This window comes from Elephantulus edwardii, unplaced genomic scaffold, assembly GCF_000299155.1.
Source record: "Elephantulus edwardii isolate Elephantulus edwardi_28Jun2011 unplaced genomic scaffold, EleEdw1.0 scaffold00155, whole genome shotgun sequence".
Taxonomy (NCBI): Eukaryota; Metazoa; Chordata; class Mammalia; order Macroscelidea; family Macroscelididae; genus Elephantulus; species Elephantulus edwardii.
This window is the reverse complement of record NW_006399905.1, coordinates 4322298-4338289: the sequence shown is the minus strand read 5'-3', so window position 1 is coordinate 4338289 and position 15992 is coordinate 4322298. Positions and strand designations below refer to the sequence as shown.

Below are 15992 nucleotides of genomic sequence, written 5' to 3'. Positions count from 1 at the left end.
AATAAAAATAAAATAAAATAAATGGATTATTTAGAAAGCTTTTGGAATGAAATGCAGTAAAATGTTAAACAAAAAGTGACCAAATTGATTGAACTCTCATTTTTTAAAAATTTTATTTTATTAATTTTAATGAGCATTTACAGAGATTTTAGATTAAATTCATTCATTGTTGCACTTTTCTCCCTGCCCAGCCCTCCCCCTGAACTCTCATTTTGATTTGTCTTTCATTGTTGTCAAATCAGAGCCATTTCATGGTTGGCCCTTGAGAAGTTACAGAGGCTGTAAATCCCATGGGAGTAGATTGCCTTTCTTTCCCACAGAAGTGCTTGTGGATTCGAACTATGAGAGAAGTATGTGTTTGGGTTAGTGGTGCAACTTGACAGATTACACCACCAGAGTTCCTCACCAAATTTGCAGTGTGCCCTCCAGTCAGAACTCACTCAGATGATCCTCCAGTGGATTTTCATAGGCTGTAAATGGCATGGAAGGAGATTGTCCATCTTTTCCCCTGAGGAGCAACTAGTGAATTTAAACTGCATTCCTTTAGGCTGACAGTGCAACCCCCAACAGACTACTTAGATTGATAAGGGGAATGAAAACCATTGTGATGTGGAATGTGACAAAACTGAGAATCCTCTTAAAATTCAACAACAGAAGGACAACCCAGTTAGAGAAGGTAAAGAATTTAGACTTTTCTTCAATGAGGATCCACAAAATGTACAAACGACCAGGAAGCCCAAGAGAAGATGCATAACTGTCATTCCAAAGTCTAAAGTCATTGCTGCATTGATTCCAACTCAATGTCCCTATATATAAGTGCTCGGTGGGACTCCTCAGGTTGTAAGTCTTGATGACATCAGTCTGCCTCTTAGGGTGCTGCTGTTGGTTTGCACTGTCAACATTTTAATTGGCAATCCAATTTACTGCTCTGTCTGGGTTATATAGCTGCTGGCTGCTGGTGTTTTTAGGTGCTATCTAGTCACATTGCAATCCTGCTTGAAACAGATTAGATCAGATCCTGCACCATCCCCACAATTTGCCCTTAGGCAGATTGTAGTCAGTCACTGTGTCACTTCTTCTATTTAAGAGTCTTCTTTTCCTTTCCTGACCCTCTACTTTTACCAAGGACTGGCTCTCCTGATGACAATGCCACAAGTATGTGAGACAGTCTGACCAACTTTGCTTCAATCCAGCACTTCTTCCAGCACAGGCATTCTTGTTCTTTTGGCATTCTATGACATTTTCAGATACTCTTTGCCAGAAGCACAATGCAAAGGCCTTAAATCTTAGATTTTCCGTAGTCATTGTCTACCTTTCACGTGCATATGAAGCAATTGAAAATACCATGACTTAATCAGGTGACTTTTTCTTCACACTGACATCCTTGATCTTTAGAACTTTGCAGAGGTTTTTGAGAACAGATTTGTCAATATAATATATGCCATTTGATTTATTGACTGCTGTTACCATGGATGTTGGTTGTGCATCCAGGTAAAATTAAATTTTTAATGACTTCAATCATTTCTTTTATCATGATGTTTCCTATGGTTCTAATTGTTAGGCTTTTTTGTTTTCATTATGTTGAGATGTAATCCATATTAAGCTGTAGACTTTGATCTCCTATAGCAAGTGCTTCAAAACTACTTCACTTTCAGCAAACAAAGTTGTGTCATCTGCATGCTGCAGGTTATTGATGAGTTTTCCTCTAATCCTGATTCCACATTCCTTATATAATCAAGTTTCTCTAATAATTTGCTCAGCATACAGGTATAGAGAAAAGATACTCAGTAATTTACTCAGCAAATAGGTATAGAGGAAGGAGGCACACACCTTTCCTGATTTTGAAACCATGCAGTATCCCTTACTTTGGGCAGCTGCTTCTTGACCGATGCATAGGTTTTACCTGAGCATATCTATTTAGTTCCCTTTCTTCCCAGTGTTATTCTTAATTTGTGATAATCCACCTAGCGAGTGCCTTTGCATAGTCAAGAAAATACAAGTAAACATCTTTCTGCTATTCTCTGCTTTCGAACAAGATTTATCAGACATCGGTAGTGTTATCCTTCATGCTACAGTCTCTTAAGAACTACACTTGAATTTCTCAAAGTTCCCTGTCAATATGTATTGACAATGTCAGTGTTCCAATACATTCTAGTCTGCCTGGTGAGGAAAGGTGTCCTTACCCATCCAGAAGATGTCTGCAGGCAGGCACCCAGTGAGACATGGATAGTTTAAAGAGATGGTCACTGCCAGTCTGACAAGTTCAAGTGTGCAGAGTTATAGCTGTGGAGTGTGTTGGGCCAGGTGTGGCACAGTCTGCAGGCTCTGGGAAAATGCTTTGTCAGCTTCTGGAACTAGATACAAGATAGATTGTGAATTCTTATTCCTCTTAGTGTTATACATATTATTATCTGTATGGTAGAATGCCTATGTATGGCCATTAAAACCCAAGCAAGCATCTTTCTGATTCTCTGCTTTCTGCGAAGATCAGTCTGGTACCAGCAGTGATACCAGATTCCCGTTACATGGCCTCTTCAGAATCTAACTTAAATTTCTGGAAGTTCTCTGTTGAATTTTTGCTCCAACTGTTATAGTCTTCAGCAAGATTTTATTTGTGTGAAATACGAAATATAAAAGAGCATGTCTAGGAATGCATTGGTTTGCTAAAACATTTTTGTTTATAATCTGTCAATTCCTGGAGTCTTATTTAATTTATTGTCAATTCCTGCAGTATAATTTGAATTTCTTTAGTCCTATTGCTTCTTCATTGTGTGCCCCTTCCTTTAAAAGTTCAGTGATGGTAGAATCTTTTTGATATTTTGTCTATTTTTTTCATCTTATGAGGTTTCCTACATCATTCAATATTTTATCAATAGAATCCTTCAGTATTACAACTTGAAGCTTGAACAGTTTTTTCTCTTTTAACAACTTTAATCACATTAATGTAGATAAGCATTGTCATTTTTCTATAGTCTTAACAGATGTAGCCCTGGAAGTGCTCACCAGGCTGTGCCAAGAAATCTGGAGGACAGCCACCTGGCCAACTGACTAGAAGAGATCCAATTTATTCCTTTTCCAAAACAAAAAAAGGTGATCTGATCTAACAGAGTTATTAAACTGTAACACTGATATCACACACAAACAAAATCCTGTTGAAGATTATCCAAAAGTACATTGACAGAGAGCTACCAGAAATACAAGCTGGGTTTAGAAGAGGCTCTGGCACTAAGACATCATTATCATGCCAGATGGATCTTGGCCAAAAACAGAGTACCAGAGGAATGTCTACCTGTGTTTCATTGACTATGCAGAGGCATTGGACTGTGTTAATCACAACAAACTGTGTGGCTAATCTTGAGAAGAATACCTGATTGTGCTCATGTGAAACCTATACTCAGACCAGGAGGCAGTCATCAGAACAGAGCAAGAAAAGCACTTCATGGTTCAAAATCAGAAAAGGAATGTGTTATGGATGTATCCTGTCTCCGTATCTTTTCGATTTGTAGGCAGAACAGATCATTCAGGAGGCTGGCCTTTATGAGGAGGAATGTAGCATCAGGATTAGAGGAAGACTCATCAACAATTTGTGTTATGCAGATGATACAACCTTATTGCTGAAAGTAAGGACCTCTTGAGGCATTTGCTGCAGAAGGTCAAGGACAGTAGTCTCCAATATAGATTAGGAAGATTTTCATCATTGAGCCAGTTGGCAGCATCATGATAGATGGAGAAGAGATTTAGATTGTTAACAATTGCAGTTTGCTCAGTTCTATAATCAACACTCTTGGCACTAGTAGTCAGGAAATCAAAAGACTAAATGGATTAGGGAAATCTGTTGTCAGGGATCCCTCCAGAGTGCTAAAGAGCAAAGATGTCAATCCAGAGACTAAGGCACACCTGATCTAGGACATGGTCTTAACAATTACTGCACATCTAATCCAGGATTTGGTCTTCACAATTACTTGCTATGCATCACAGAGCTGGACAGTGACCAAGGATGACAGAAGAATTGACACCTTTGAGTTGTGGTGCTTAAGAAAAGTATTGAACACACCACAGACTGCAAAGACAAATAACAGGTCTTTTCTGGAGAGTGAAACCAAGCTGCTCCTTGGAGGCAAGGATTTTGAGACACCATCTCACATACTTGGGCATGTAGCCAGGAAGGCGCTATCTTTGGAGAAGGATGTCATGCTTGGAAGAGTCAAGGAACAGTGCAGGAAAGGAAGACCTTGGATGAGGTGGATTGATACAATAACTGGAATAATGAGGGTAGGTGAGTCAGAGATAGTGGGATTAGCTAGCTCAGGATAGAGCAGGGTTCCTAGCTATTGTGCATAATAGGGTCCCTATGAGTCATCTTTGGATGGCACATAAAGTAGCAACAATAACACTGCGATAAAGCAGGAATGTTGGATACTTCTATTCTTGCATCTTTACTATAGAACAAATGAAAATATTTGAAAGATTTATCATGCCTCAGATTCATTTGCCACAAAACTCTTGAAATGACAGCATTTACTTTTTATTTGTTGTTGTTGTTGTTGTTAAGTGCCACCGAGTCAAACATGACTCATAGCGACCCTATAAATACAAGACCTGAACCTTGTTCTATAATTACTCTTATTTCTCTAAGTTCATAGAGCTTCTAGAGGAAGTGGATGCCACTCCTGCTTCCAAGTTTGTCTTAATCTGGGAGCTCCACCAAACACTGTCCACTGTAGGTAACCATTTTGACATTAAATACACCAGTGTCACAGTGTTTAGGATCACAGCAACCCCAGGTTACCTCAGTACAGCAAATAGATAGACCAGTGCTGTACCACTTAGAAGAATGTTAATCCCAAACACAATTTACATCAGGTCCTGTTGACTAATTAAGAGGCTTCCTGCCCGTTACCAAATCCAGCAAATCCAATGAACAAAATAAAAACCAAGCAAACAGTCCACACCAGACCCTCAACCAACACAAAACATCCCATTATCCAGAATCCAGCTCCTTCATACATCAGCCTCCCAACTGGAGGGCCCACTGACTTTTAAATATTAACATCCTCCACCAGGTCCTGTTGCCTCAAAACAAGAGACTTCCTGCTTACAGCTCATTGTTAGCTACATCCAGCAAATCCAATCAGCTCACCCACAATTGTGAACAAAATAAAAAACAACCATACAGTCTACACCCGACCCTCAAAGAAGCTTTTGCGAAAATAAAACAATTCTTTTAACTAGGTTGCAGATCTAGAATTTTTTTTTCAAAGATCACGATGATCAAAGTGACAGAATTTGCATATTTTACTATAAAACACCTGCTCGTGAGAACAGATGCTAACAAGTAAAAGATTTGTATTTAATATGGATTGTCTGCCATGTGGGAAAACACTGCTGACTTTGTTCTTTCTTGCAGTTTGAAAAGTCAGAGTAGGTTCTTTCTTTTCCATTTTCCAACTCCATGTGTGTTTGCACATAAGATGCTTTGCTTTATCTTCTCAGGCTGCCTTTTGAAATCTTTTCATCAGCTCTTATTTTGCATTTCTCTCCTTTAGCATTAGCTTCTTTTCATGCAAGAGCAAACCATCCATTTTTGTCTTTTCTATCTTTTTAATGGAATTTTGTTTTATGTATGATGCCTCATTTCCTGACTGGACGTTAATTGTAGTTTAAGGTAAGATGAAGTTAACAGTTTCATTCTTTTCTCCACCCATCATGATGTTGCCTTTTGGTCCAATGGCAAGAGTATTTGTTTTCTTGACATTGAGATGCAGTTAACACTCTTAGTACCAGCAGTCAGGAAATAAGGAGACACATAGCACTGGGAAAGTCTGTAGTTAGGGACGTCTCCAAATTATTGAGGAGCAATGATGTCACTTTGAGCACTGAGGTGCATCCGATTCAGGCCATAGTCTTCAGATTACTTGTTGTGCATCTGAGGACAGTGACTAAAGAAGACAGAAGAATTATTGATGCTTTTGAGTTGTGGTATTGGAGAAGAGCACTGAATATCCCATGAACTTCTAAAAGAACAAACGAATATGTCTTGAAGAGGGTGCAGCCAGAGTTCTCTTTGGAAGCAATGATGATGAAGCTTTGCCTCACATACTTCAGGCATATTGCTATGAGGAGCTATTCCTTGCAGAGGGACATGATGTTAAGAAGGATGGAGGGCCAGCAAAAGGAGAGGAAGATCCTCAACCAGGTGGATTGTCATAGCACTGCTACAATGGGCTCTAATGTGTCAGAAAGTATGAAGATGGCTCAGGATAGGACAGAGTTCAGATCTGTTGCTTAGGGTTGCTAGTACTTGACTCTACTGTACCTAACAACATGTATGATGTCATCCCACAACTTGTCTGGTCTTCAGTGGTTAGTATTCAAAGCATCAAATTAAATGTAATGTTATCCACTGTATAGGCAGGGAGCCTATATACTGACACCTGATTTACCTGTGTTTTTGGTAAAAAATTAAGTCAATTAAAACTTATTTCTAAAATGCAGAATATAGTTATCTATCATCTACTCTCAAAGGACTGACATAAAAATTAAGTGCAAATGAAAATTTATCAAACCGCGTGACACATAAAAGGTGCCAATTTCCCACCTTTCCAGTGTCTTCCAGAGGTATGAAACACAGGTATGAAACATTCAAGAGTTTCTAGTGTTCCATGTGGCACTTAAATCTCACAGAACCATGACATTGAAAAGCACCTTGGATTCAGTATCAAGACCAAAGAAATGTCACTAGAATTACCTAAAGACTGCATATAAGTAATTTCAAAAGTAGCTGACCACCTTTTTTAAGACATTTCTACTCAATCCTAGATTAGCATTCTTAAATAAAATAAGACAGTATTGGATTCCTCCTCCTTAAATATCCTACAAGTACAATGTAAGTTTTCAAATATAACCATAATGTATGTATACTTTTCATTTCTTTTCTGAGGACCTATAAGCCTTGGGATATTTCTGAGAGATTTTGAGATAGATAGAACCAGTTGATAAATTAAAATGGAAGATGAAAGATATTAAAGTTACAGTGAAGCAGAGCAAAATGAGAAAAGGAAAATTTATGAGTTGAAATTCTGAAGTGGAAGAGTTGAAGAAACATGGTAAACCCTTTAAGGAGCCTGATGCAAGAGATGTGGTTATTGTCAGAACCCTGGTAAGCCACACACATTCAGAGTTTTAGAAGGCCCTTGACCTGTAGTTCTTCCTATTCCCTTTCACCCACACTTGACAGATTCGAGTATTGTAGTTTTGCCTCATCAGGTGTGATTGAACCACAAAGAGCTGTTCAGAGAAATGATTTTTAACATTTCTTTTCAGTGTTGCTTTTTCACAATCACCCAATTTTCAGTTTCTACTTTTTAAGTTCATCTAAAGGAATTGCTTTTTTTATATATTACCAAAGCAGTTTGTTTTCCACTGTTTTGAAATTCTGGAAAAGATTGTGAGCTGTTTTCTATTTTTCTTTATTACCATTTTTCTTCTTTTTTAATTTTCTTCAGATAAGAATGTTGTGGGTCTTCCTTTATAAAGGGAAAAAAGAACTAAATCTCCAAAGCGCGCTGACTGGTGGACATGGTTCCATGTCACGGTGAGCCTGTTAGTGAGGACAGAATAGAACTTTCTAAGACTGCTAATCTTTATGGACATCGCTTCTCCGTCCTTCATCCTTGGTCTACAATGGGTTGAGATTACTGACTTTTTGGTTAGTAGACAGATTCTTTTAATCGCTATTACCAAAACTCCATGTAGTATGAAGAGGAGTAGTTAAAAGCAGTTCTTTATAATTAAGGAAAGTTTGTTTCCTTGAGATTACTTTGATTTTTATGCTTTCCAAAAGAACGAAAGATCTTTCAAAACAACCCATACATCTTCCAAAAGAGAGCCTGCTATTATTTTTTTTTCCATCTTTTTATTTACTAACAATGAAAAGGGCACTCTGACAGCTAAGTGATAAGGCATTGTGCTGCCAACCCAAAAGCACATGGTTCAAATCCACCAGCTGCTCCATGGGAGAGAGAGATGGACATTTGTGTGATTTACTGCCTGTGAAAACCTGCTGGAGTGTTAGCTGTGAGTTGCTGTGATTCGATGGCATATGACAAAGACTGTAAAAATGGAACAATGAAGAACAACAATTCATTTACAAAAGATAGAATTTGTTGGTTTTTAATTTATACTGTCTTCATTGTTTCATCAAGATGAAATGATAGGTACAGGTTTAAAACCAAGTCAGAAAAATAATCCAGGTCTATATAAGAATTTTTTAAAATTTTTAATATTATTCTTGTTGTGTTAGGCTTATGCTAAAGACTTTTTTATTTAAAGCTTAGGAGCTATTTATCACAAGTTTGTAGTACAAATGAGCTTATAGAAATTGAAGATGATCTGTATTTGAAATGTAGATGAATACAAAGAAATTATACAGTGTTTTATTTTACGAAATTGATATTAAATATATAAAATACATTTAATATTCAGGCATTCATTTGTAAGACAAGGTAAATACTATATAAAATCATTATTGTAGACTGAGTATAAGGATCCAAGAGGGGTGGGAGAGGCTGGAAGCAGAGGGATAGGGGTGTGGATTTGCAGGGGGAGGGGGAGTTAATCATCGGGTTGTACAATTTGATGGGTGGTGTTGTGTGTGAGGGAAATGTAAAGAATTTGTTCGAATTTGTATTCAAATTTTGTGAATAAACTACTAGGGGGGAAAACCTATCTTGGATAAACTATTTATTTATGAATGAAAAAAAAAAAAGACATAATTTATGGGTTAGCAGCAATGCAATTGTGAAGCCACCCAGTTCTAGGCCACCAGCTGCTCTGCGGGAGAAGGATGGGCAGTTTCCTCGCATGCGATTAACAGCCTCAGAAAACCCGCTGGAGCATCAGCTGTGGGTCGGTTCTGACTACGGTACACAACAACAACAGTGGACTTTTAGAATTTAAATTGTATGTTTGCTATTGACAGCCTATTAGGTTTTCTCAACAGAACCCTTGTTATGCTTTTATGGTGTGAGTAGACGAAGTTTAAGAACTAATTGAGTTAATTACCAATGTTTATCTTTTCTTCCTTCTCTTGTTATTTTCAGAAAAGTGTGGCTGCCTTACGACAACTTGTTCCTAACTCGCAGAGCTTTATTCAGCAGTGTTTTCAGCAGACTTCTAGCGAGGTCCCTGCTACCTGTGCCACGACGGGGAGTTCTTCGGTGGTGACACCTGCCCCTTCGTCCGCCCAGTCTGAAAAGACCGCTGTTTCTGGGGCCACAGCCCCCAGACCTGTGTCTGTCTGCTCCCAGAACCCACCTGCGGGTCTAAAGGAAGCGAACAGCGGCCCTGCTGTGAGGCCAGGCGGAGCTGCAGCTGCAACTGTTTTGCTTCAGACTTCAAAACCGCTTGTCAATTCTGGACCAAACAGAACGGTGTCACTTCAGCCTGAGAACCCAGTTGTTTCCGGAGCGGCCGTATCTTTTGGAGAAGCTTCCACCGCAACTCTTTGTCTTCCTACTATGAAACCTGCTGCTGCTTCCTCTGGGACCCCATCAGACAAGCCTACTGTGGACACGCCTGTTCAAATCAAGCTTGTGCAGTCCAGCTCTGTCCTTCCGCAGGCAGTTCAACAAAAGCAGCTAGTGCGTATATAGTATCACTTTTTTTTTTTTAAAGTACTCGTTTATTTTAAATATTTTATCAATTTAAAGCCTTGAAGAAACTGACAGAATGAGTATAAATATTCTTACCCTTTAGCTATTTCAACCAACTGTTATTTTACACATTTGCTTTATTTTTCCCTTCTCTCTTCTTCCCTTCTCCACTCCGTCACTCCCCCTCCCCTCCCCCTCCTTCTCGCCCTCTTTCCCCTCCCCCTTCTTCTTGCCCTCCCCCTCTCCCTCCCTTGCTCAGCTCCCTCCATGTTTTATTGAACTGTTTGGAATTTGTGCAGAGATTATAACTGTCCATATCTAAATACTATATATCTCTCAAGGAAAAGAATATTTTCTTACATAACCACCAGATAGGAATTAATATCGGTGCATTACCCCAATCTTTTATGTAGCCAATATTCAAATTTACCCAGGTGTCCTTGTAATGCCCTTTATAGCCTATTTTCTGATCTTGCTACTGCTGAAAAAATCTAGTTCTTTTTAGACTCCTTGACTCTGGAACTAATCTCTGATTTTTTGTTTTTATTGTTCATTATATTTAATGTTTTCAGTGTCTAAGCTAATTATTTTAAAGAGTGGAATTTTTGTTATAATAGACTTCTTTCTCATGTTTAGCTTCAGTTTAAATATTATTGGGGGTGCTATTGAGTAGGTGGCATAATAACAAATCTTTGGAAGAATGTTGAGGGAAGAGGGGACAGATTGCAGTTTTCTTTTCTTCTAAACTTTGTGGGTTGTGAAGTTCATGGGGCAAAGAAGGGAATTTTAGTTAGTGTTCTTATGGTTTACAATACCTTACTTTTCTAAGGGAAGCCTACCGGCACAGTGTGTAATGTATCCAGCTGCTAACCAAAAGGTCTGTGGTTCAGTTCCACCAGCTGCACCATAGAAGAAGCTGGACAGGCTCCTCCCATAAAGATTTACAGTCTCTCAGATCCAGTGGAGGGTTGCCATGAGTTAGAACAGATCCAAGGGCAGTAAGTGATGTTGACTTTTTCTGTGCAAGACAAATTTTGTCAAGAGTACTATGAATCCGTTGGAGATAGTACATGGCAAGTACATGAAAAGTTATCGTTAGCTGTTTGTTGTAGTTAAGTGCCATCAAGTCTACCATGATTCCTAGTGAACCTGTGAGCAATAGATCGAAACCTTGCCCAATCCAGTGCATCCTCACAACCACCCAATCCAGTGCATCCTCTCAACCTCTGTTATGCTCAGGCCAGTTACTGTAGTTAGAGTGTCATACCACCTCTGATGACTTTCCTCTTTCACTGATCCTCAGTTTTTTCCAGCATGATGTTGATTTTTTCCCCCTAAGGACTGATACCTCCTGACAGCATGTCCAAAGTATGTGAGATGAAATTTCACCATCCTTGCCTTTAACGACCTGATTGCATTTCTTCTATACAGATTTGTTTGTTCTTTTGGCAGGCCATGTGATATCCAATACTCTGCCAGTACCATAATTCAAAGTCATCTGTTACTTTTCTTTATTCCTTGTTCATGTACATGAAGCAATTGAGTGGGGCGCTTCTTTAGTATTTAAATGACACCTTTGATCTCTCACACTTTAAAGCAGTCCCTGACAGCAGATTTCCTCAGTGCAATGTGGCTTTTAATTTCTTGACTGATGCTATCATGGGTGTTGATTGTCGATCCAAGTAAATTGAAGTAGTGTACAACTTCACTTTTTTCGCTGAGTATCCTGATGTCCATTGAAAACAGATACTGTTTATAGCATAGTTTTTCCCCTAAGCCCTAACAGAATTACTCTTTTTAAAACTTTTTTTTAATGAGATTTTAATGAAAGTTTATAAAGAACTTGGGTTTCCAGTTGTTCATTGTTGTTCATTTTCTTCCCTGTCCCCTCCTCCCCATTGCTTTTTTTCTTTGGGGAAAAAAAGTTCTTTCATTGTTATACAGTCATACCCCCACTACCACTTTACTATGCAGCTGTTCTGGACTCTTGTCATGCCAACAATACCTAATTATATATTCCTTTTATACAGTTGTTCTCTCCCTCGTCTGTTTCAATGCCCTGTAGATTATATATCCCCTCTTCTCTCAGTTCCTCCCCCCACTCCCCGCCCCCATGTCAAGTCCTGTTTTTAACAGTGGCACTATGCCGTATTTGTCTTTTTGTGACTGAGATATTTCATTCAGCATAATGTCCTCCAGGGTCACTACTTTTGAATAATAATTCATGGGTTCCTTGTTTTTCAATACAGCATAGTATTCCTTTGTGTGAATGTACCACAGCTTCTTTAACCATTCATTTGTTGATGGGCACTTAAGTTGTTTCCAACTTTTGGCTATTGTGAACAAAGCGGCAATAAACATGGGTATGCATATATCTACTTGGGTGGCAGTTATGGTTTCTTTAGGGTATATTTCCAGTAGTGGAATTGCTGGGTCAAATGGTATCTCTATTTGCAACTTTTTGAGAAAGCGCCATACCGCCTTCCACCAACAGTGAGTAAGGGTTCCAGTTTCTCTGCAAACTTGCCAGCATTTGTTTGCTCTTCTTTTGCTATTTTATCTATTTTGCTATTCTTACTGGGGTGAGGTGATATCTCATAGTTTTTTTTGCAGAATTACTCTAGCTTTTATGTGAGTATCCTTTTTGTGTGTGTGTGTGTGACTTATTGTTACAGCCCATGTTTGAATCTCCCTTTTTATAAAGTTTATATTTCTTCTTAGAATAGTAAAATCTGCTTAGTCAGACAGGGCCCAGAGATGCTTCTGGAAAAACCATCACGATGGCCGCCCAAGGAGAACTCCAGGTCCGATTGGTGGGTGATGGTGGTACTGGAAAAATGACATTTATGAAACAACACCTGAATGGTGAATTAGAGAAGAAGTATGTAGCCACCTTGGTTGTGGAGGTCCGTCCCCTCATGTTCCACACCAGCAGAGGACCGATTAAATTCAATGTGTAGGATATAGCTGGCCAGGAAAAATTTGGGGGACTGAGAAATGGCTATTATATCCAAGCCCAGTGTGCCATTATAATGTTTGATGTAACATCGAGAGTTATCTACAAGAACGTCCTAACTGGCATAGGGATCTGGTTCGAGTATGTGAAAACTTCCCCATTGTGTTGTGTGGCAACAAAGTGGACATTAAGGACAGGAAAGTTAAGGCAAAAATCCATCGTTTTCCACCAAAAGAAGAATCTTCAGTACTATATTTCTGCCAAAAGTAACTACAACTTTGAAAAGCTTTTCCTTTGGCTTGCTAGAAAACTAATTGGAGACCCTAACTTGGAGTATGTTGCCATGCCTGCTCTTTCCCCACCAGAAGTTGTCATGGACTCAGCTTTGGCAGCACAATATGAGCATGATTTAGAGGTTGCACAGACAGCTGCTCTCCCAGATGAGGGTGACGATCTGTGAGAGAACGAAGCTGGAGCCCAGCGTCAGAAGTCTAGTTTTATAGGCAACTGTCCTGTGATGTCAGTGGTGCCGCATGTTTGCCACTTTATTTATCTAGCTAAGCAGAACATGTGCTAATCTTTGGGATGCTGAAGGAGAGATGAATGGGCTTCGGAGTGAGTGTGGCAGTTAAAAAAAAACTTCATTTTTTGGACCTGCGTGTTCAGCTTTTTTGGAAGGCAGTTTCCTTCTTGAGTTTCAAATACAAGACTGCTACAGTCAAATCACAATATTCCGTGGTAAAATCTTGTTTGTTACTATCATTCTCATTCTCTTCGTTTAGAACCAGAATAAAGTTGTATTTCAAATATCCAAAAAAAAAAGAATAGTAAAATCTTTAAAATTCCAAGCATTGTTTGTGTGGTAAGGATAAAAGGTTAAAGTTTGTGGATGCTGGTCTTCAGAATCAGAAGGGCCACTTTGGACATAGAATGAAAAGGAAAGAAGATCCAGTGACAGAATTGAGCAGGAGTGAAACTCTTGCATAGATTTGAAGTGATTTCGTGTTGTTAGGAAGGGCCAGTCCTTGGAAAAGGACATCATGCTTATAGAACTGGGGTAGCTGTGAAGGGGAAGAAGAGCTTTGACAAAATGAATTGACACAGTGACTGCAACAGTGGGCTTAAGTGTGGCAGGGATGATGAGGATGGCACAGGATTGGGCAGGCTTCAGATCCATGATTCATAGGGTTGCTATGATTTGTGGTAGATCCACTGGCACCACCACCACCACCAACAACAACCTTTTTCATGTGACTTCTCAAGGTCTGATTTTTCAGACAAAGCAATGTATGTGCATTGGACAATTCTTTTGAGTTCTTGAATTTAATTTTAGGAAAGAAACATTCTTTAGAAACAGTGATTAAAAGTTGGTCTACATAGTCAGGTTTTGGAACAGAATAATGGCTTCAAGGAAAAGCCTTTATTCTAATAGCACTGTGCAGAATTGGAATCTCTAGGGTCTACAGCTAATTTGTGGATCAAGTCTAATCTCTAGTGAATATCTATATCATAATGGTCCCCTAAAGTGAAATAGTGTTTTATTATTAACTAAAATTTGAGTTTGAGTTTTAAAAAAAACAAAACAACAAACCAACAAGACTCCAACTTTGTGATGTGTCAGGGATAGGGAGAAAAAGAAAAAAATCCAAAATTTTAAATGACTTAATCCAGTGGCAGCCAACAGGTAAAATCTTTTTCATTAGGATAAAAGTGTCCTAGCAAGAACTTGTTAAATTTCTTGTATATCCTGGTACAGAGAACTGCATTTGTCAATACTATCTTTTTGTTGTTGCTGTAATTTGTGTGAAAGTTTACAGAACAAGTTGACTTTTCTTTCTACTGTTTATTCATATTTTTTGTTTTAAACATTTATTATATTGTTACAGCATTCTTTCTGCTTTCCTTTGTGATTCCCATCCCCAATACTCGTTGTATCCTGTCCCTCCATTGCTGCCTTCTAGTTTTATCCCAAAGCAAATGTATGGTGTTGGCTATAAATCTTTTTTTTTTTTTTGTAAGGATTTTTTTTTTTACAGAGGTTTTGAATTTCCATTCATTCATTGCCGCAATTTTCTCCCTGCCCACCCCTTCCCACCAGCTTGCTTCCCCCTCCGAAGAGAGAGAGAGAAAAAAATTCCTTCATTAGTATACAACTCCCACGTCCCTTCCCCCCCCCCCCCCCCCCCGAGTACACTTCTCTATGCAACTTAATTCTGGATTCCTGTGCTAACCATAATACTCAATCATATATCACTTCTAATCTGTTCTTTCCCTCATCTGTTTCAATACAATATACATAATTTATCCAGTTTTTTCTGTCGTACCACCACCCTGATGTCAGACCCAGTCTACAACAGTGGCACCATGCAGTATTTGTCCCTTTGTGACTGAGATATTTCACTCAGCATAATGTCCTCCAGGGTCACCCATTTTGAATAATATTGCATGAGTTCCTTGTTTTTCAATGCTGTGTAGTATTCCATTGTGTGGATATACCACAGCTTCTCTATCCATTCGTTTGTTGATGGGCCCTTAGGTTGCTTCCAACTCTTTGCTATTGTAAACAAAGCTGCAATAAACATGGGTGTGCATATATCTGCTTGGATGGCAGACATGGTCTCTCTGCGGTATATTCCCAGTAATGGGATTGCTGGGTCAAATGGTATCTCTATTTGCAACTTTTTGAGAAAGCGCCATACCGCCTTCCACAGTGGTTGCACCATTTTACACTCCCACCAACAGTGAATAAGAGTTCCAGTTTCTCCACATCCTTGCCAGCATTTGTGGCTTGCTGTTCTATTTTGTTATTCTTACTGGGGTGAGATGATATCTTGTAGTTATTTTGATTTGCATCTCTCTTAGAGCTAGGGATTTTGAACATTTCTTCATGTGCTTGTTGACCATCTGAATGTCTTCTTCAGTGAAGTGTCTGTGCATATCCTGTTTGGCTATAAATCTTAATGGCTCCTTGGAGTAGGGGGTGGGTTGTGGCCCTTGATCTTTTGGATAACAGTGCAACTCTTGCCATGTCATGCCACCAGAATTCCTTAGTTATGTCTAGAAAAGAGGAAGTATTGTCAAGGCTTTTAGTGCCTTTTTAGTCAGTAGTTTTGTTAAAGGTGTTGAATTGAAAACTGAGTTGGAGGAAACAAACTATCTCATTAGCTGCTTTATTTGCTTTAAGTAATTAATTCTCTGTTTGTTACTGTTCTGCCCTAGTAGGTTTCAGACTTAAGCAGTATATGTTTCTTTTTTCTTTTTTATGTTGTTATTGTTGTTACGTGCCAGTGCCATCGAGTCTCCTGCGACTCATAGCAACCCTAGGTACAACAGCCCTAAACTCCGCTCTGTCCTGTGCCAGTCACACTGTCTCTGACACTCCC

General features: G+C 39.0%; 1 protein-coding gene across 1 annotated transcript in view; it reads left to right on the top strand.

The window, feature by feature from the left end:
* The window catches only part of TAF4B (TAF4b RNA polymerase II, TATA box binding protein (TBP)-associated factor, 105kDa), a 152775-nt gene that overhangs the window by 30017 nt on the left and 106766 nt on the right, over positions 1 to 15992 (top strand). Inside the window, exon 8 of the mRNA XM_006895046.1 lies at positions 9102 to 9641. Coding sequence (XP_006895108.1) covers positions 9102 to 9641 — 540 coding nt within the window. The remainder of the gene's footprint in view (positions 1 to 9101; positions 9642 to 15992) is intronic.